The sequence below is a fragment of the Lynx rufus genome, unplaced genomic scaffold (assembly GCF_022079265.1).
Source record: "Lynx rufus isolate CCGP_SWC_20201006 ecotype Redwood Valley unplaced genomic scaffold, mLynRuf1.p SCAF_2, whole genome shotgun sequence".
In the NCBI taxonomy this organism is placed as follows: domain Eukaryota; kingdom Metazoa; phylum Chordata; class Mammalia; order Carnivora; family Felidae; genus Lynx; species Lynx rufus.
In genome coordinates, this window is record NW_025814834.1 from 179950730 (window position 1) to 179972058 (window position 21329).

At 38.4% G+C, this 21329-nt stretch overlaps 1 protein-coding gene and 1 non-coding gene across 2 annotated transcripts in view; one reads left to right on the plus strand and one right to left on the minus strand.

Annotated features, from left to right (window-relative positions):
* The window catches only part of ZYG11A (zyg-11 family member A, cell cycle regulator), a 74332-nt gene that overhangs the window by 38005 nt on the left and 14998 nt on the right, over positions 1–21329 (minus strand). Inside the window, exon 3 of the mRNA XM_047083795.1 lies at positions 5702–6453. Coding sequence (XP_046939751.1) covers positions 5702–6453 — 752 coding nt within the window. The remainder of the gene's footprint in view (positions 1–5701; positions 6454–21329) is intronic.
* LOC124516729 (U6 spliceosomal RNA) lies at positions 4998–5104 on the plus strand. The gene has a single exon (XR_006963137.1). It is a non-coding gene; the product is annotated as a U6 spliceosomal RNA (small nuclear RNA).

Here is a 21329-nt window from a genome sequence, read left to right on the forward strand (position 1 = left end):
AATGGAAATATGAACTGACATGGGGTGATTTTCAAGACATATTGTTAAGTAATAAATACAAAGTATATACTACCTATTGTGTAAGAAGAGGAAATAAGAGAACCTAAATACATCTGCTTAGTACCTTGATTAAACCCTCGGTCTGGCGGCGGTGGGGGGGGGGGGGGGAAGGAACTGCAAATAAATTTTCAATTCTTTTTTTTTTTTAATTTTTTTTTTCAACGTTTATTTATTTTTGGGACAGAGAGAGACAGAGCATGAACGGGGGAGGGGCAGAGAGAGAGGGAGACACAGAATCGGAAACAGGCTCCAGGCTCTGAGCCATCAGCCCAGAGCCCGACGCGGGGCTCGAACTCACGGACCGCGAGATCGTGACCTGGCTGAAGTCGGACGCTTAACCAACTGCGCCACCCAGGCGCCCCAATTTTCAATTCTTTTTAACAGGCTTGTGTTTCACTATAGTATGGGTATACCAATTCTGAAAACTCTTTTACGTGTACTGTAGGATGAAGCAAATGTGCCAATGTTTTGAGAACCAAGGTTCTCACTGTGGAAAAGAGGAGATGCAAGTAAAGAACGCAGAAAGGCAAAGGAGAATGGTGTGAGGATGGACATTTGGAAGTATTACTCTGAAACTTATTTCATATATCTCCTTAGCCCTGTTTCCCAAAAGGGACTTAAAAACAAAAATATGCAGGGGTGCCTGGGTGGCTCAGTTGGTTAAGTGTCTGACTCTTGATTTCAGCTCAGGTCATGATCTCACAGTTCTTGAGTTCAAGTCCCACATTGAGTTCTGCACTGGCAGCATAGAGCCTGCTTGGGATTCTTTCTCTCTCTCTCTCCCTCTCTCTCTGCCCCTCCCGTCCTCTCATTCTCTCTCTCTCAAAATACACATTAAACAACAACAACAACAACAAAGATACCCCAACAACTATGAACAAACCTAGTACTCAGATATTGGCTTAATAAAAGGAACCAGGGCTCCTAGTAGAAATGCCAGAAGGGCTAGGAACAGGAAAGTATATGAAGCCTAAAACATCTTCATGTGCTAGAAAGTGAGGAAGTGATCAAAATAACAACAAAGGGGTACCTGGATGGCTTAGTTGGTTGAATGTCCAACTTGGGCTAAAGTCATGATCTCGCAGATTGTGAGTCTGAGCCCTGCATCTGATTCACTGCTGTCTGCACAGAGCCTGCTTCAGATCCTCTGTCCCCCTCCCCCCCTGCTCCTCCTCTGCTCACATTCTCTTTCAAAATAAATAACATTTTAAAAAATAAAATAAAAATCTTAAAAAATAATAATAGTAACAACAATTGTAATAATGGAGACATGTAAAAAAATAACACAGGAGCCAGTATGAAGGAGCATCCATTGGCCAATCTGTAACAAACTGGGCATCAAAATAATTAAGGACAGTACTGAATTGTAAACCACTGAAAACAATAAGAATCTGTGAGTTCAGGGGCGCCTGGGTGGCTCAGTCGGTTAAGCGTCCGACTTCAGCTCAGGTCACAATCTCACAGTCCGTGAGTTCGAGCCCCGCGTCAGGCTCTGGGCTGATGGCTCAGAGCCTGGAGCCTGCTTCCGATTCTGTGTCTCCCTCTCTCTCTGCCCCTCCCCCATTCATGCTCTGTCTCTCTCTGTCCCAAAAATAAATAAACGTTAAAAAAAAAAAAAAAAGAATCAGTGAGTTCACATTGAGGTTGGGTTAGACAGACAGATGCAGAAGGCAGGGCTCTTCCTTATGGTAGGAGGGCTAGATTTGAAAATCATCACTTTGCAACCATTCCAGTCAAGACTGGTTCAGGTAAGAATCATCAATGGATGCTAAATCCAGATTAGAAAGTTTGATGAGGACGAGGATATTTGCATAGTCTTCAAGTACACATCACTTATTAGTTGCAAGTGAAAAAAATACTATCCATATAGTATAGAAACAATACAATATTATATAGATAGTATTTTATATATACTGGATATTTTATATAATATCTGGACAATACTTTGAATGTATGATGAAAAGTAACAGGACTAATGAGGCACACTGTGTGCTTCAGGATTGTATTCTTGAGACTGATACAACATGCCTCCCAAGGAATTCTGCCAAAGATGAAGAACCTAATCATAAGGAAACATTCGACAAACCCAAAATGGAATATTCTTCCAAAAAGCCTACAAAACAAAGCTAGTCTGTATTCTCCAAAAATATCAATGTCACAAAGGACAGGAAGGACTAAGGCACTCTTCCACATTAAAAATGTAAAACAATGGATATATTCTAAAATTTTTTAAAAAGTTTTATGGCCATCCAGATCTAAGAGCTGAAAAAGAAACAAAAGGATTAACCACATGACCAAGCAGAAGACCAGATAACTGTTGCCTCACCCTCTCTTCTTGGCTTCCTGAAGATGCCATTATAAAACAATCTTCAGAAGGGATCCCCGCCACACCCCACCAGGGGGTTAACAAGGATTTCATACCAAATGAAGATGTGTGTGGCTTTTAATACTAATACTGGGTGCCCTTTCTGCCTATTTTATTTTTTATTTTTATATTTTAAAATAAGCTCCATGCTCAACATGGGGCTTGAACTCATGACCCGGAGATCAAGAGTTGCATGCTATACAGACTGAGCCAGCCAAGCGCCCCCACTTTCTGCCCATTTTAAAAGAATTAAGTACATGCTGCCCATTCTAATTTGGGGTACAATAAATAACGTATTTGTTGTGTTTAAAGGTCTTTGCTTACATTTGATTTTATTCATGTTAATGCAAGCAAATTTTTGATCAACCTAAATAACAAAGATACATAGTATACTTTGCATCTGATCTAAAACATATATATTTCCATTAAATAAAGTTTTTCTGAACCATTTAAATTTTAAATTTGCCATACCTTACACTCCACAGAAGGCTGGCTTAAGATCGTTAGAGTTTCTTAGTACTGGGAAGACTGTGGTTTCTCCTCTCCATCCCAACAATATCTAACACCGTATAGAATGCATACTTTAAAGTTTTCAAAATAAACTAAACTTACATGTATACCAGATAAGTTTACTGAAACACAGCTTCCCATTTTCTTTTGGTGTACCCACTTTGACAGTATCTTAACTACATGCATAATCCCTCTGCAGAATATTCCAGCATTTGTCCCATATTATTGCATATACCAAGAGTGTGAACTAAAAAAAATTTTTCCCGATAGCTGTGGTCTTTTGATCATTGTGACACTAAATGCTATTAATCTGAAACAGGCCCAAGTATACATTCCCAGTAAACAATTCTCTATATATCTAATCTGAAAGTTCTCACTATTATCTCTAATTCTAGCCTAATTAATTAACTGATGGCTTACACCTTCATTAGACATGCCAGAAAATTAAAAAGACTTCAAAATACAATTGCTATTTTCAAATCAAAAGAATAAAAATATGAAAACAGCTCTCTCCTTTTCTCTGTCATCATGGGGTATGCGGCTGACTATCTCCCACCATGTCTTCTCATAAGACTTTCAGGACCAAATAATTCCTGGCCAAGAAACAAAAGCAGAAGTGTTCCATTCCCTAGTCGACTCGCAAGAAAACTGGTAATAAAAATCAGGTACAAAAAAAAAAAAAAAAAAAAAAAAAAAAAGGAGGTATAGCTCCAAGAGTAGGCATTGGAGAAGAACCAAGTTGGGTCTGCAATGGATTGCACATGAGATGGCACATGTATTTATGTTGCATGAAGGTAATGTGTTCATATCCTATCATTCTGTAAACATCACTTCTACCAGAACAACAGACATGTTTTATAGGTGAAATGATTTTTCTGTCACTGTGCTTCTGCACCAGTAGGCTCGTTCAGTAATAAATGTAAGAGGCCTTTTGTTTGAGGAAAAAAAGAGTAAAAATGTGAAAAAAAACTGGGGTGCCTAGCTGGCTCAGTCAGTGGAGCAAGTGTCTCTTAGTCTCCCAGTTGTGAATTCAATCCCATGGTGGGTGTAGGGCCTACATTAATAGATAGATAGACAGACAGACAGACAGACAGACAGAGAGATAGATGAAAACAAGTAATGACTGCAAATCATTTTACTCTCTCAGCCTAGAAAGAATTACGTATGGTATAATTAAAAAGCATTTCAAAACAATGGTTCTGAACCTTGGCCGCACATTAGAAATACCTGGGAGCTTTCAAAATTTTGATGCCCACACCAAGTCCCAGACCAATTAAATCAGAATCTCTGGGAGATAGGACACAGGCATCAGTATATTTTAAAGCTTCCCAAGTGATTACAAAGTACAACCGAGGTAGAAAACCACTGTTTTAAAAAAGAAATACTTTAGGGGCACCTGGGTGGTTCAGTCGGTTAAGCGTCAGACTTCTGATTTCAGCTCAGGTCATGATATCACGGTTCATGGGGTTGGGCCCCGCAAGGGGCTCCATGCTGGCATTGTGGGAGCCTGCTTAGGATTCTCTCTCTGCCCCTCCTGCACTCTCTCTCAAAATATAAATAAATAAATGAAATATTCTGAAACAAAAATATTTAAATTTGTGGGTTTTTAAATTTTTAATGTTTATTTTAAATTTTTTAAATGTTTATTTATATTTGAGACGGAGAGAGAGACAGTGCATGAGGAGGGGAGGGGCAGAGACACAGACAGAATCTGAAGCAGGCTGCAGGCTCCAGGCTCCAAGCTGTCAGCACAGAGCCCAACGTGGGGCTCAAAGTCACAAGCCATGAGATCATGACCTGAGCTGAAGTCAGACGCTCAACCGACTGAGCCACCCAGGCGCCTCTAATGTTTATTTTTGAGAGAGAGAGAGACAGAGAGAGACAGAGTGTGAGCAAAGGAGGGGCAGAGAGAGAGGGAGACACAGAATCCAAAGCAGGCTGCAGGCTCCAAGCTGTCAGCACAGAGCCCGATGCAGGGCTCGAACCCACGAGCCGTGAGATCATGACCTGAGCTGAACCCAGGCACCCCAATGTGTGTTGCTTTAAAAACAGCACCATGAGTGCTTGCTTCAGCAATAAGCTAAAACTAAAACTGAAACAATACAGAAAAGATTAGCATGGCTCCTGTGCAAGGATAACAGGCAAATTCATAAAGTGTTCCATATTTAAAAAACAAAAAACAAAAAAACCAGCATCATGATTGGCTATAAACTTACTCTGGCAATGTTCCAAACTTTTTTTCTTAAGACCCTTTTCAAAACTGTCTTCTCTCAAACCTTCAGCAAAAACATTGATCACTGCCTTACTAATTATATTTAGCTGTCAATAGAGGTGAACAGACCAAGTTTTAGAGTCACAAAGACTTGGATAAAAGTCCTAGCTCTACCGTTTAATAGGTAGTTATAGGATTATGGATAAGAAGTTTAACCCGAGCTTCTACTTCCTCATCTATAAAATGGGAGGATTAAAGAGGAAAACAACATGCACAAAGTGGCATCGGCATATAGGCGGGAATGTATAAATGGCTATACTTATCATATCAAACTAGATTAGAAGACCTGCACACCAGGACCATATCTTGCTTTAGGCTGTAATTCCACAACCTACCACATGGTAGCTACACAATCATTTTTGTTACGCTCGCTCCATAAGGATTTTTTATCTGTCTTTGTAACCCTAATACCTAGCACAGATTCTGTTTTACAACAAAAGCCTAATCCTGTTGTAAACAAATGAAAACAAACTTATTTCAGATAAAAAACAAACCCTCAAGCCTTGCTTTGTAGTAAAGAAGTCAGAATAACCAGCATCCGTAGCCAACAGTCCCACAAATTGCATTGCAGGCCGCTGCCGTATAAACAGTTCTACAGCTCCATCGGTGATACAACTGCCCCCCGATATATCCAGTGACACAACATTAGGCAGAATATCCTTTTGCTGCAGCAAATGAAAAGCCAGATCTGATTTGAGTTGCCTGTGATCAGAAATATCAAGGTGAAGCAGACATTTAAGTTCTCTAATAACTGCAAGAATCTGTGGTTTGGTCATGGTCAGACACTTTAGATAGTGCATTGTGAGAGATTTGAGTCGATCTTTACAGGCGAGGAGTGCAGAGATGTTAGTGACCATAGTATTGGAGATATCCAAACTTTCCAGTTTTGGTAACTGAGAAACGTTAGCCAGGTCTTCACTATGAAAACAAACATTGAAAACACTTAAAACGCGAAGACCGGTGAGCTGACCAAAGAACAGTAATCTGGAATCCTGAGGGATGCTCGTTGAGTCCAACAGGAGACACCGAAGGTTTTGCTGGATCCAGCTATTGCTGCAGAGTCCACTTATGATGTCTGGAATTGGGAGGTCAGTGTGCACTGCAGTAGCATCCAGTTCAATGACTTTGTGATGACAGAAGGCTTTTGTGAATGCAGCTGACGAGATTTTGGCTTTTTGAATATTGACCAGCTTCAGTTTCATTTGGTTGCCTTGGAAAATGCTCGCTGTTCTATCAGTCAGCTTGCCTATAAGAAAACCAGAACCAGCTTGTAATAACAACTAAATCTCATGCCTTTTCCAGGAAGCATTGTGGTCAATGAACAATGACAGATGCCAATAATAATGACTATATTTACTGCTCATTCTGTAGCAAGAACTGTTCTAACCCCGTTACTGAGATCACCTCATTTATTCTTTATAATAATACTATAATACTATTAATTACTATCTTATAAGATACTAGAGCTTAAAGATGTTAAGTGACTTGCTCAAAGTCAAAATATGTGGCGGAATCAGGAATCAAAACCAGTTTGACTCCAGAGCCCACAGTTTTATCCACAGCAACTGTGCTCACAAAAAATAAAATAAAATAAAAATAAAAATAAAAATAAAAAATAAAATAGATAAATAAGTACATATGTGCAATATACAAATAACACTACCAATGATTAGTTTAACTAAATTAATAGATAGCCTTTAACAAGTCACTTACCACTCTAGGCCTCATTTTGCTCATCTATAAAATGAATGGGTTGTACTAGATTTTATTTAGAAGAGATTTACCAAGCATCTTCTGTGTGTGACATTCTATGTTAAGTAATGGTCACACAAGGTAATTAGATACCTGTGACCACAAGGAATTCAGTCTAGGAAGGCACATCAGGTAAACAAATGATTATAAGTGTATTACACGCAGTAGTAAATTGCACCATGTATTAAATTAGTACAGATGAGATTAACTTTGTGAAAAGTTCTGAAGACTAAATATTAGTTTGGGGGTGGGGGCAGAGAGAATGGAAGAACTTATTAAAGACAAGGAGGCAAAGAACAGCAGATTACTTGGAAAGACCCCAAGCAGATTAGCATTACTGGAATACGGTGGTGTAAAAGGGAAAGATGGCTAGAAAGAAAAGTAGAAAGGAAGGTAAAAAGCAGATGCAGCCTGTAGACAAAGTTATGAAACCCAGACTTTTTTTTATCCTATGCACAATAAGGAACAATTCAATTTTGAAGCAGAAAAATGAATGGTCATTGGGGCACCTGGGTGGCTCAGTCGGTTAAGTGTACAACTTCAGCTCAGGTCATGATCTCACAGTTCATGGGTTCGAGTCCCATATCAGGTTCTATACTGACAGCTCAGAGCCTGGAGCCTGCTTCAGATTCTGTATCTCCCTCTCCCTCTCCCTCTCCCTCTCTCTGCCCCTCCCCCACTCATGTCCTATCTCTTAAAATTAAATAAAAACATTAAAAAATTTAATAAAAAATAGTCATAATTATATTTTTAGAAAGACCAATTATGTGACTGTAAAGGAATTAGGATGGTGTCTGATGGAAGATGGGGCAAGAGATTATTGATGCTTCTCATAATGCAAGATAAAAGTTTAAAACAGGGCTGACAGAACATGGTGGCTGAACAGAATGGGGGAAAGAACTGAGAGAAAAAGGTATATAAGCTGATTCCCACCTTTTCAGTTTGAGCTGGGCTGTGCTACCAAGACAGGAGGAAGAAAGTCCCTATACTTCAGATTTTAAGGAAGAATTTAGTACACTGATTCATACATTTATTCAACAAATACTGAATGTTCACTGTATGCAAAGTGCTATGCTTCACAGTGAATGAGACAGACATGGCTTCATACCATCATGGAGTTTACTTACACTCTAGAGGGAGAATACCAGACAAGCAGAAAATATCTAACATTAAAAATGTAGTAAGTGAGGGGTGCCTGGGTGGCTGAGTTGGTTGAGCTTCTAAGTTGGGTTCAGGTTGTGATCTCATGGTTTGTGAGTTGGAGCCCCACATCAGGCTTACTGCTCTCAGCACGGAGCCCACTTGGGATCCTTTGTCCCCCCTCTGTCTCTGCCCTCCCTGCTCGCTTGCTCTTTCTCTCTCAAAAAATAAACATTTTTAAAAAATGTACTGAGTGAATTAAAAACAGAACTATGCTACAATCCAATAATCAGACTATTTGGTATTTATCCAAGAATACAAAAATACTAATTCAAAGGGATACATACACCCCTATGTTTAAAGAATCATTACATATTAATAGCAAAATTATGGAAACAGCCTAAGTGTCTTATCGATTGATGACTAGATAAAGATATAGGGAGAAAAAAAAAGATGTGGTATGGGTATATATAACACACAATGAAATACTACTCAGCCATAAAAAATAATGAAATCTTCCCATGTGCAACAATATGGATGGAGCAAGAGGGTATATGCTAAGGGAAATAAGGGAAAAAAATCAATACCATATGATTTCACTCCTATGTGGAACTTACAAAACAAAACAAAGTGAAAAAGGGAGAGAGAGAGAGCCAAACCAAGAAACAGACTCTTAACTATAGAGAACAGACTGATGGTTACCAGATGGGAGGTGGGTGGGAGGATGGGTTAACACAGATGCTGGGGATTAAGAAATACACTTGTTATTAACATACACTGCATGTTATTAACATACACTGCATGTTATTAACATACACTGCATGTTATTAACATACACTGCATGTTATTAACATACACTGCATGTTATTAACATACACTGCATGTTAAATAACTCAAATTTAAATTAAAAAATTTTTGAAATGTAGTAAGGGGTACCTGGGTGGCTCAGTGGGTTAAGCATCTGACTCTTTATCTCAGCTCAGGTCGTGATCTTACACTTCATGAGACTGAGTCCCATTTTGGGCACTCTGCTGACAGCAGAGCCTGCTAGGGATTCTCTCTCTCCCTCTCTCTGCCCCTCTCCTGCTCACACATGCGCTCTCTCTCCCATAACATAACATAACATAACATAACATAACATAACATAACATAACTAAAATAAAATAAAATAAAATAAAATAAAATAAAATAAAATAAAATAAAAGTAGTGAGAGTTCTAAAGGAAACAAGAACATGATAGAGGGGTAAGGAAATGAAGAAGGAAAACAAGAATCCTGTCTCTCTGAGGAGGCTGAGGAGGTGATGTTTAAGCTGAGACCTGAAGGATATGAAAGGTGAAGGTAGTAGTTGTCATTCTAGATGGAAGGAAAAGCTGAGGTCCTGATGTGGGAAACAGGTTGGCTTTTTCTGTGAAATTTAGAGCAAACCAGTATGGCTGAAGCATAGTTGATGAGGGGATACCAGCATCTGACAGGTTAGAGACAGAGGCAAGAGTCAATCGTGCAGACCAGGGCAAGAAACTGACTTTTTATCCTAAGTACAAGGAGAAGCCTTTCGAGAGTGACAGAGGTAATGTCCAGATCTGATTAAACTTTAAGAGGACTGTTTGCTGTGTGGCAGAGCTTGCCAAGGGGCAAAAGCAGAAGTGAAGAGAGTGCATATGAGGTCAGAGGAAAGGAAAGAAAAGGTATCTATGATAGGAGGTAAGAGGAAAAGAATGAGATACATATTCGAAAGTAGAAAATGTTTCAATATTACCGAGGAGAGAAAAAGAAATGAAAAATGTCACTAAACAAATAGGTAGATGGTCATTTTGGAGATGGGGAAAATGGCAGTGTAGTAGATGCTGCAATAGGACACCTAGATCCTTTTTAGGAACAAAGGACTTACTACTAGATCTGTTGGGAGTGCCAACAGCTAACAGCCCTCATCTATGGGGACTACACTGGCTGTAGTCCAATGGGACAAACAGTTGTCCCACCCAAGGTCACACCACTTCCCCATGCAGACCCATTTCCAAAACTGAGTTGGGAGGTAGAAGGTCCAGTGTTCACAGTCCAGCTCAACACAGATCTGAATAGTTGAGGATTTTTGCATCTGTGTTCATGACAGAGATTTGTCAGTAGTTTTCTTTTATAACATCTGTGTGGTTTTGTTGTTAGGGTAATGCTGGCCTCAAAGAATGAGTTAGGAACTATGTCCTCTGTTTCTATTCTCTGAAAGAAATTATAGAAGAATTATGGTATAATATAATCCTCAACAAAATATTAGTAAACTGAATCCAACAATGTATAAAAAGAATTCTACACCACAACCAAACAGATCTGAGTAGTTGTTACACCTTCAGAATTCCCCAAAATATCAGTTGGCATTCTAGGTTCTATAGATTTTAAACCTACAAGACTGAAGTATAAACACTTAAAATTAACTGGCACAAAGACAGTATTTAAAACTGTGGGAATGGATAACATGGGAATGTAAAAGAAGGAGCAAGACAAAGTACCGAAAACATTTACATTTAAGGTCAGTAGAATGAGGAATAACAGTCATAATAGCAACTAACAGCTGCTGAATGTTCTAAACGTTTTAGATATATTAACTCTCCAAATCCTCATAAAACCCAATGAGGTAGGGATTATTGTTAGCCACATTTTGCAGATGAGTTGAGGCATACTAAAGTTAAGTAGCTGGCCCAAGGAAACATCTAATAGTCATGACTGTACAAACCTAGACAGTCTAGCATCAGAGCCAGATATCTTAAAACTTTAATTTCTACTGTCTTTCAAGGGGAGCTAGATAAGGAAACAGATCAGCAGCACAGCCACTAAGGAAGGAAGAAAACCAGAAAAATATGATGACTGAGCAGCCCAGAGAAGAAATGCAGTATATCCATGAGGCATCCTGGATATGCGGTTCTAGGGCTTAAAATAAAAGTACTGTGCTGGGAACTCTGGGGAATCGGAGAATAAGTGGTAGCTAAACAACAACAACAAAAATTTAAAAAGATTACCCACAGACCCAAAGAGGGTATAAAGTGAGATGGGCACCCAAGATGAAACCTTAAGGAATATAAAACACTCAAGGGATATATAGAAAAACAGGAGCATACAAGGAAATTATGGCAGAGTAACCAAGGATACAAGAAAAAAACAGAAAAATGAAATACTCTGAAGTCAGAAAGGTCAAGAGTAATTAATACTAAAAGTCAAAGGTACAAGAATTCTCTGATGATTTAATGGATCTAGGCAATGACCATCTATGACCACCAAAATCACAAAACCATCCGGACAACCAGACTTAATTAATCCCCTTAAGGAAGTACAAGGTACAACCAAAACCATCAAACCTGAATATGATCAAGCCTCTACCTCTAACTTTCAATTTATAGGGATTTCAGGGATCAGAGGAATAGTCAAAATCACAGCACTGTCAAACAATGGAAAAATCCAGATTGTGGGAAAACACTACAGAAAAACTACCACAATTTCTTTAAAAAAATTAAATAACTGGGGGCGCTGGGGTGGCTCAGTCAGTTAAGCATCTGACTCTTGATTTCAGCTCAGGTGGTGATCTCATGATTCCTAAGATGGAGCCCTGCATCTAGCTCCCACACTGATGGTGGGGAGCCTGCTTGGGATTCTTTCTCTTCCTCTCTCTGCCCCTCCCCTGCTCACAAGCATGCATGCGCTCTCTCTCTCAAAATAAGTAAATAAACATCTTAAAAAGTAAAATAAATATATAAAAATAACTGTAAAATCTCTAAACAAACAGAGATTAAACAATCCACTTCTAAACAAACATATGGAGGGGCGCCTGGGTGGCTCAGTCGGTTAAGCATCTGACTTAGGCTCAGGTCATGTCTCACAGCTCATAGGTTTGAGCCCTGTGTTGGGCTCTGTGCTGACAGCTCAGAGCCTGGAACCTGCTTTGGATTCTGTGTCTTCCTCTCTCTCTCTTCCTTTCTCCCACCTGCACTCTCTCTCAAGAATAAACAAACATTAAAAAAACATATATGGATCAAGGAAGAAATCTCAAGAGAAATTTTAAATTGTTTTTTGGGTTTTTTTTTCTATTTTATTCTTTTCCCAAGTTTTTATTTAAATTACAATTAGTTAATTACAGTGTAATAAGAGAAATTTTAAATTTGGAATATGAAAACATAATTTATCAAAATTAGTGGGATAAAGTGAACGCAGTGCTTAGAGGAAAAATGACAGCTCTGAATACATATAAGACAAAAGAAAGATCTAAAATCAATCATCTTGGGGCATCTGGCTGGCTCACTCCGAGGAGCATGAGACTCTTAGTCTCAGGGTTGTGAGATAAAGCCCACCTATTGGGTGTAGAGAGTACTTAAAAATAAAATATTAATAAATAAATAATTTTTAAGAATAAAATAAAATCAATCATTTAAATTTCCACCTTAGGAAACTAGAAAAAGAACAAATTAGGGATGCCTACGTGGCTGAGTCGGTGGAGCATCCACTCTTGATTTCAGCTCAGGTTGTGATCTCGGTTTGTGGGTTCAAGCCCCACATCAGGCTCTGCGTTCACAGTGTGCAGCCTGCTTGGGATTCTCTCTCCCTCCTTCTCTGCCCCTCCCCTGCTCACGTGTGTGCACGTTCTCTCTCCCACAAAATAAATAAACATTAAAAAAAAAATGAACAAATTAAATCCAAATTAAACAGAGGAAAAGAAATAGTAAGAATTAGAACAGAAATCAATGAAATTGAAAATGTGAAATCAATATAAATCAATAGAGAAAAATCAACAAAACCAAAAGCTGGTTATTTAAAAAGTCCAGGTTAAGTAAAAAAAAAAAAAAGAGGAGACAAATTACTAGCATCAGAAATGAAAGAGAAGGGACACATGGGTGGCTCAGTGGCTCAGTCGGACTGAGCATCCGACTCTTGATTTCAGCTCTGGTCTTGACCCCAGTGTCATAGGATTGAGCCCCACATCATTCTCTCTCTCTCTCCTAATAAATAAATAAATAAAAAATAGAAGCAGAGGACATACGGACATACTTCCTAACTAATTCTTTGAGGCAAGCATTACCCTAACAGCAAAACCACACAGATATTACAAAAGAAAACTACTGATAAATCTCTCTTATGAACACAGATGCAAAAATTCTCAACAAAATATCAGTAAACCAAATCCTCAACAAAACACTAGCAAACCGAATCCAAAAACATAAAAGAAGAAATCTGTACCACAACCAAATGGATTTATCCCAGGTATAGAAGGCTGGCTCAACATTCAAACATCAATTAATGTAACCCATCACATGCAAAAAGGAAAATCACATGATCATATCAATAAATGAAAAAAAAAGCATTTGACAAATCCAACATTCATTCCTAATAACAACTCTAAGTAAACTACAAATAGAGATGAATTTCCTCAACTTGAAAACTATTTACAAAAAATCTACAACTAACATACTTAATGGTGAGAAATTCAAAACTTTCTCACTAAAATAAGGTACAACACAAGGATGTCCCCTCTCACCACTCCTTTTAAACACTGTACTGGAAGTCCTTGCTAATGCAATAAGACAAGACAGAGAAAAAAGAGATTAGGAAGGAAGACATAAAGCTCTTTGTTCACGGGTGACATATTATTTACGTGGAAAATCAGAAAGAATCACAAAAAAATAAAACAAAACAAAAAAACAAAGCCTGGAACTAATATTACAGCAAGATTGCACAATACAAGGTTACTATACAAAAAGTGACTAGCTTTCCTATATACCAACAATGAAAAAGGGAATTTGACATTAAATAGACTACCATTTACATCAACACCCCAAAACAATGAAATACTTAAGTATAAATCTAAAAAAGTTTGTACAAGATCTATATGAGGAAAACTAGAAAACTGATAAATGAAATCAAAGAACTAAATAAGTGGGAGAGATATTCTATGTTCATGAACAGGAAGATTCAATGTTATAAAATATCAGTTTCTTGCATTATTCAGCCATAAAAAAGAAAGAAATCTTACCATTGGCAACAACATGGATGCAGCTAGAGACTATAATGCTCAATGAAATAAGTCAGAGAAAGACAAATACCATATGATTTCACTTATATGTGGAATTTAAGAAACAGATGAGCAAAGGGAAAAAAAGAGAGGGCGAGAGAGAGAAAAATAAGCTAAGAAACAACTCTTAACTGTGGAGAACAAACAGTCCTGTTACCAGACTGGAGGGAGGTAGGGGTATGGGTGAAATGGGTAATGGGCTAAGAAGTGCACTTGTGATGAACATTGGGTGACGTATGGAACTGCTGAATCACTATATTGCACACTTGAAACTAATATAACACTGTACATTAACTACACTGGAATTAAAAAAAATTTTTAGGGGCACCTGGGTGGCTCAGTGGGCAGAGCATCCGGCTTTGGCTCAGGTCGAACTCTCAGTTCGTGAGTTCAAGCCCATACTGGACTTGCTGTTGAAAGCCTGTCAGCACAGAGCCTGCTTCAGATCCTCTGTTCCCCTCTCTGCCCCTGCCCACTTGCACTCTCCCCCAACATAAATAAATATCCAAACAAAAAAAAATTTTTTTTCAAGTTATCAGTTTTCCCCAGGTTGATATACAGATACAATGCAATCTTAATAAAAATCCTAGCAGGTTATTTTGTGAATGTCAATAAACTGATTCTAAAGTTTATATTCGCCTGGGTGGCTCAGTCAGTTGAGCTTCAGCTCAGGTCATGATCTCACGGTCCATGAGTTCGAGCCCCATGTCAGGCTCTCTACTGACAGCTCAGAGCCTGGAGCCTGCTTCAGATTCTGTGTCTCCCTCTCTCTCTGACCATCCCCCGTTCATCTCTGTCTCAAAAATAAATAAACATTAAAAATATTTTTTTTTTGGGGCGCCTGGGTGGCGCAGTCGGTTAAGCGTCCGACTTCAGCCAGGTCACGATCTCGCGGTCTGTGAGTTCGAGCCCCACGTCAGGCTCTGGGCTGATGGCTCAGAGCCTGGAGCCTGTTTCCGATTCTGTGTCTCCTTCTCTCTCTGCCCCTCCCCCGTTCATGCTCTGTCTCTCTCTGTCCCAAAAATAAATAAACGTTGAAAAAAAAAAATTTAAAAAAAAAAAAAAATATTTTTTTTTTAAGTTTATATGGAGGGTGCCTGGGTGGCTCAGTTGGTTAAGCATCTGACTTCAGCTCAGGTCATGATCTCATGGTTAGTGGGTTCGAGCCCCACGTCAGGCTCTGTACTGACAGCTCAGAGCCTAGAGCCTGCTTCAGATTCTGTGTCTCCCTCTCTCTCTGCCCCTCCCCTGCTCGGGCTCTGTCTCTCTCAAAAATAAAATAAACATTAAAAAAAAATTTTAATAAATAAAGTTTATAGGGAAAGGCAAAAGACCTAGAATAGCCAACATAATATTGAAAGAAAAGAACAAAGTTGGAGAGCTGACCCTACGTAACTTCAAGACTCACTATAAAGCTATAGTAATCAAGACAGTGTGGTACTGGTAAAAGAATAAAGATATTAATGGAACAGAAGAGAGAGCCCAGAAACAGACCTGATAAATACAGTCAACTGATCTTTGACTCAAAGAACCAAGACAATTCAATGGCAAATATATAGTTTCTTCAACAAATGATGTTGGAACAAATGGACATCCACATGAAAAAACAGAAACAAAAAACCATGAATCTAGACACAGACCTAACTAATACGTTTCACAAAAATTAACTCAAAACAGGGGTGCCTGGATGGCTCAGTCAGTTGAGCATCTGACTCTTGATTTCGACTCGGGTCATGATCTTAGGGTCTGTGTATTCAAGCCCCGAGTTGGGCCCTGTACTGCCAGTTTGGAGTCTGCTTGGGATTCTCTGTCCCCCTGCCCCGCTCTCCTGCTCACGGAATCAAAAAATAAACAAACGTTAAAATAAAAAGCATTAAAAAAATTAACTCAAAAACAGATCACACACCTAACTGTAAAACACAATACTATAAAACTCCTAGAATGTAACAGAAGAAAATCTATGGGTATAATGGGTATAGTAATGCCTTTTTAGATACAACACCAAAGACACAATCCATGAAAAAAATTATTGATAAGCTGGACTTCATTAAAATTAAAATTGTGGGGCTCAGTCAATTGAGAGTCCAACTTCGGCTCAGGTCATAATGTCACAGTTCATGAGTTTGAGCCCCACATCGGACTCACTGCTTTCAGTGCAATGCCTGCTTCAGATCCTCTGGCCCCCTCTCTCTGCCCCATCCTCACTCACTCTCTTTCACCCAAAAATAAACATTTAGAAGTATAATAAAACAAAATTTGATTTAACTTAATTCAAATAAAATTAAAATCATATGTTCTGTGAAAGAGAATATCCAAATAATTAAAAGACAAGCCAGACTGGGAGAAAATAATTGCAAAAGGCAAATCGGATAAATGACTTATCCAAAAACATATAAAGAACTCATGCGGCGCCTGGCTGGCTCAGTCATTTGAACATCCAACTTTGGCTCAGGTCATGATCTCATGGTTTGTGAGTTCAAGCGCCACATGGGAGTCAGTGCAAAGCCTCTGTCTCCCTCTCTGCCCCTCCCCAACTCACATTAGTGTGTGCTCTCTCTCTCTCAAAAATAAACATTAAAAAAAAAGAACGCCTAACAATAAGAAAACAAAAACAATAAGAAAACATTCCAATTAAAAAGTGGGCCAAAGACCTAAAAAGACCTCACCAAAGATGATATATAGATGGCAAATAAGCATATGGAAAAGATGCTCCACATCACACGTCATCAGGGAAATGCAAATTAAGACAACAGTGAGACAGCACTACACACTTATTAGAATGGCCAAAATCCAGAACACTGATAACACCAAAAGTTGGGCAGGATGTGAAGCAACAGGAGCTCTCATACACTGCTGGTGGGATGCAAAATGGTACAAAAGCCATTCTGGAAGACAGTCTGTCAGTGTCTTACAAAACTAAACATATTCTTACCATATGATCTAGCAATTACATTCCTTGTTACTTACCCAAAGGAGATGAAAACTTATGTCCACACAAAAACCTGCACAGAGATGTTTACAGCAGCTTTATTCAATAATTGCCAAAACTTGGAAGCAAGACATCCTTGGGTAGGTAAATGAATAAACAGTGGCACATCCAGACAATGGACTATTATTCAGCACTAAAAAGACATGAGCTATCAAGCTATAAAAAACATGGAGTGAAATGCATATTACTGAGTAAAAGAAGCCAATATGAAAAGGCTACATACCACAGGATTCCAAATATGCAGAACTATGGGGACAATATAAACATCAGTGATTGCCAGGCATGGGAGGAAGGTATGAACAGGCAGAGGACAGAGGATTTTTAGGACAGTGAAAATATTCTTTATGATATAATGATGGGTATGTCTTTATACTTTTGTCCAAACCCACAGGATACACAACACCAAGAGCGAACCCTAAACTAAAACATGGACTCTGGGTGACTATGAGGTGTCAAAGGTAGCGTCATCCTTGGTTAAAAAAAAAAAGTACTATTCTAATGAGTGACGTTGACAATAGGGGAGGCTACGCATGTGTGTACCCTCAACCTGGTTGTAAATCTAAAACTGCTCTAAAAAATAAAGTCTTACACACACACACACACACACACACAAAGATAGAGATATATACATATATAACATACATATTGCAAAATAATACGAGATAGCCTGTAGATCAAAAGAGGGCTAAAAACCCTATCAACCGATCACAATATATGGACCTCACCTAGATACCAATTCAAACAAAGGTTTTTTTTTTTTTTTATTTTTTATTTGTATTTATTTTTTTTTTTCAACATTTATTTTTGGGACAGAGACAGAGCATGAACGGGGGAGGGGCAGAGAGAGAGGGAGACACAGAATCGGAAACAGGCTCCAGGCTCTGAGCTATCAGCCCAGAGCCTGACGCGGGGCTCGAACTCACAGACCACGAGATCGTGACCTGGCTGAAGTCGGACGCTTAACCGACTGCGCCACCCAGGCGCTCCCAAACAAAGGTTTTTAAAAGTTGTAAGACAATCAGTCAAAATGAACGCTCACTATCTGATATTAAAAAACGAATATTAAAATTTTAAGTGTTAAATTAAAATTACGGTTATGTATATACATTTTACAAGCCCCACTCCCCACCTACATTTACAGTTGAAATAACATAATACCTGGGATTTACTTCAAAATATCTGGGGGCAGGACAAAGGTGGGTAGGTGTGTGGATGATGCAAGATTGGCCATGAGTTGATAATTGTTTAGGTTGAATATACTGAGGTTTATTTACATTTTCTAGTTTTGTACATTTCAAAAAGAAAATCAACTATATTTCTGTACACTAAAAATGAACAATCCAAAAATGAAATTAAGGGGCACCTGGGAGGCTCAGCTGGTTAAGCTCGATTTGGCTCAGGTCATGATCCCAGGGTCTGCCCCTTCTTCTCTGCCCCTCTCCCTCTCTCTCTCAAAAAAATAAATAAATATAAGTAAATAAATACGTAAATAACAAAAATGAAATTAAGAAAGCAATTCCACATAAAATAATATCAAAAGAATAAAATACTTAGAAATAAACTTAACAAAAGATGTGTAAACTTATATACATGAACTAGAAAACACTGTTCAAAGAGATGAAAGTCTAGTTTAATAGAAAGTTAACCCAAACTCATGAAGATTTCAAATGGTTAAGATGGCAAAACATTAGAAAATAATTCAAGATGATCTAAATAAACAGACATCATGTTCATCATCAGAAGACTTAATGCTGTTAAGATGGAAATGCTCTCCAAATTAACGTACCTATTTGATGCAATCCTTATTCAAATCCCAGCTGGATTCTTTGTAGAAACTGACCAACTGGTTCTAAACTTCATACGGAAATATAAAGGACCCAGAATAGCCAAAACAATCCTAAAAAGAGAATTCTCACTTTCGAATTTCAAAATTTACTACAAAGCAACAGCAATCAAGATAGGGTCATACAGACAAAGGATAGACATATTGCTTCGCAGAACAGAAATGAAGGTAAGAAATAAACACAATGCTCTGTGGTCATCTGATTTCTTAAAAGGGTGCCAACACCATTCAATAGTGAAAGAATAAACTTTTCAACAAATAGTGATGGGACAACTGTATAGGCACATGGAAAACATAAAGCTGGACTCTTACACTTCATGCCATATACAAAAATAAACTCAAAATGGACCAAAAACCTAAGAGTGTAAGAGTGAAAAAACCAACACTCTTAGAAGAAAATACAGGTATAATCTTTAGGACCTTGGATTTGGCAATGAATTTTTAGATATGATACCAAAAGCATAAGCCAGAAAAGAAATAGATAAATTGGACTTCATGAAAATTAAAACCATTTTTGGGGCACCTGAGTGGCTCAGTCGGTTAAGCATCCGACTTCGGCTCAGGTCATGACCTTGCAGCTTGTGAGTTTGAGCCCCGCGTTGGGCTCTGTGCTGACAGCTCAGAGCCTGGAGCCTGCTTTGGATTCTGTGTCTTCCTCTCTCTGCCTCTCCCCCGTTCGCACTCGTCTCTCTCTCAGAAATAAACATTAAAAAATTAAAACTGTTTCTAAGTCAAAACACACTATCAGCAAAGTGAAAAGAGAATTCATAGAATGGAAGAAAATAATTGCAACCATGTAACTGATAAGGGACTTGTAACAAGAAAATAAGACATGGGGATGTAATGTACAGCATAGGGAATATAATCAGTAATACTGTAAAACCTTTGTATGGTTAACAGATGGTAACTAGATTTATCATGGTGATCATTTTTTTAAATTTCTGGGGCTCTGTGCTGACAGTGCTGAGCCTGCTTGGGATTTTCTATTTCTCCCTCTCTCTCTGCCCCTCCGTCTCTCTCTCTCAAAAATAAATAAACATTAAAAAAAAAAAGTACTCGGCAATCACAAAGAATGAAACCTTCCCATTTGGAATTACGTGGATGGAACTAGAGGGTATTACGCTAAAGTGAAATTAGCCAGAGAAAGACACATATCATATGATTTTACTCATATGAGGAATTTAAGATACAAAACAGATGAACATAAGGGAAGAGAAGCAAAAATAATATAAAAACAGGGAGAGGGACAAAACATAAGAGACTCTTAAATATAGAGAACAAACAAAGGGTTGCTGGAGGGGTTGTGGGAGGGGGTGGGCTAAATGCAGGCATTAAGGAATCTACTCCTGAAATCATTGTTGCACTATATACTAACTAACTTGGATGTAAACTAAAAAATTAATAGTTTTTTTAAATTAAAAGAATAAGTAGGGGCGCCTGGGTGGCGCAGTCGGTTAAGCGTCCGACTTCAGCCAGGTCACGATCTCGCGGTCCGTGAGTTCGAGCCCCGCGTCGGGCTCTGGGCTGATGGCTCAGAGCCTGGAGCCTGTTTCCGTCTCTGTGTCTCCCTCTCTCTCTGCCCCTCCCCCGTTCATGCTCTGTCTCTCTCTGTCCCAAAAATAAATAAACGTTGAAAAAAAAAAAAAATTTAAAAAATAAATAAATAAATAAATTAAAAGAATAAGTAAATAAAAAGAAAAAAAAGAAAAAGAAAGAACTGGGCAAAGGATATGAATAGACATGTCTCCAAAGAAGATATAAAAGGCCACATATTATACAATTTGATTTATATTAAATGTTCAGGAAAAAAAAACAACAACACAGAAATAAAAAGTCTATGAGTAGTTGCTTAGGATTGGGGGATGGGTAAGGAGTTTCTTTTTGAGGTGACAAAAAATGTTCTAAAATTGATTGTGATGACAGCCGCCCAAATCGCTAAAAACAAAAATAATAATACCATTGAACTGTACACTTTAAGTAGGTGAATGATATAGTATGTGAAACACATCTCAGTAATTTGTTACCAAAAGCCTTTATATTAAGAAAAAACTGATAAACATTTAAAAAAAAAAAAAAGTGGAGATGCCTGGGTGGCTCAGTTGGTTAAGTGTCCCACCCTTGATTACAGCTCAGGTCATGATCTCATGGTTTTGAGTTCAAGCCCTACACTGGGTTCTGCACAGACTGTGTGGAGACTACTTGAGATTCCCTCTTTCTCTGCGCGTCCCCCACTTGCACTGTCTCTCTCAAAATAAATAAACTTAAAAAAAAACAGTAACATGATAAATTAAACATCATTTAAAATGCTCAACATCATTACTCATTAGGGAAATGCAACAAAACCACAATA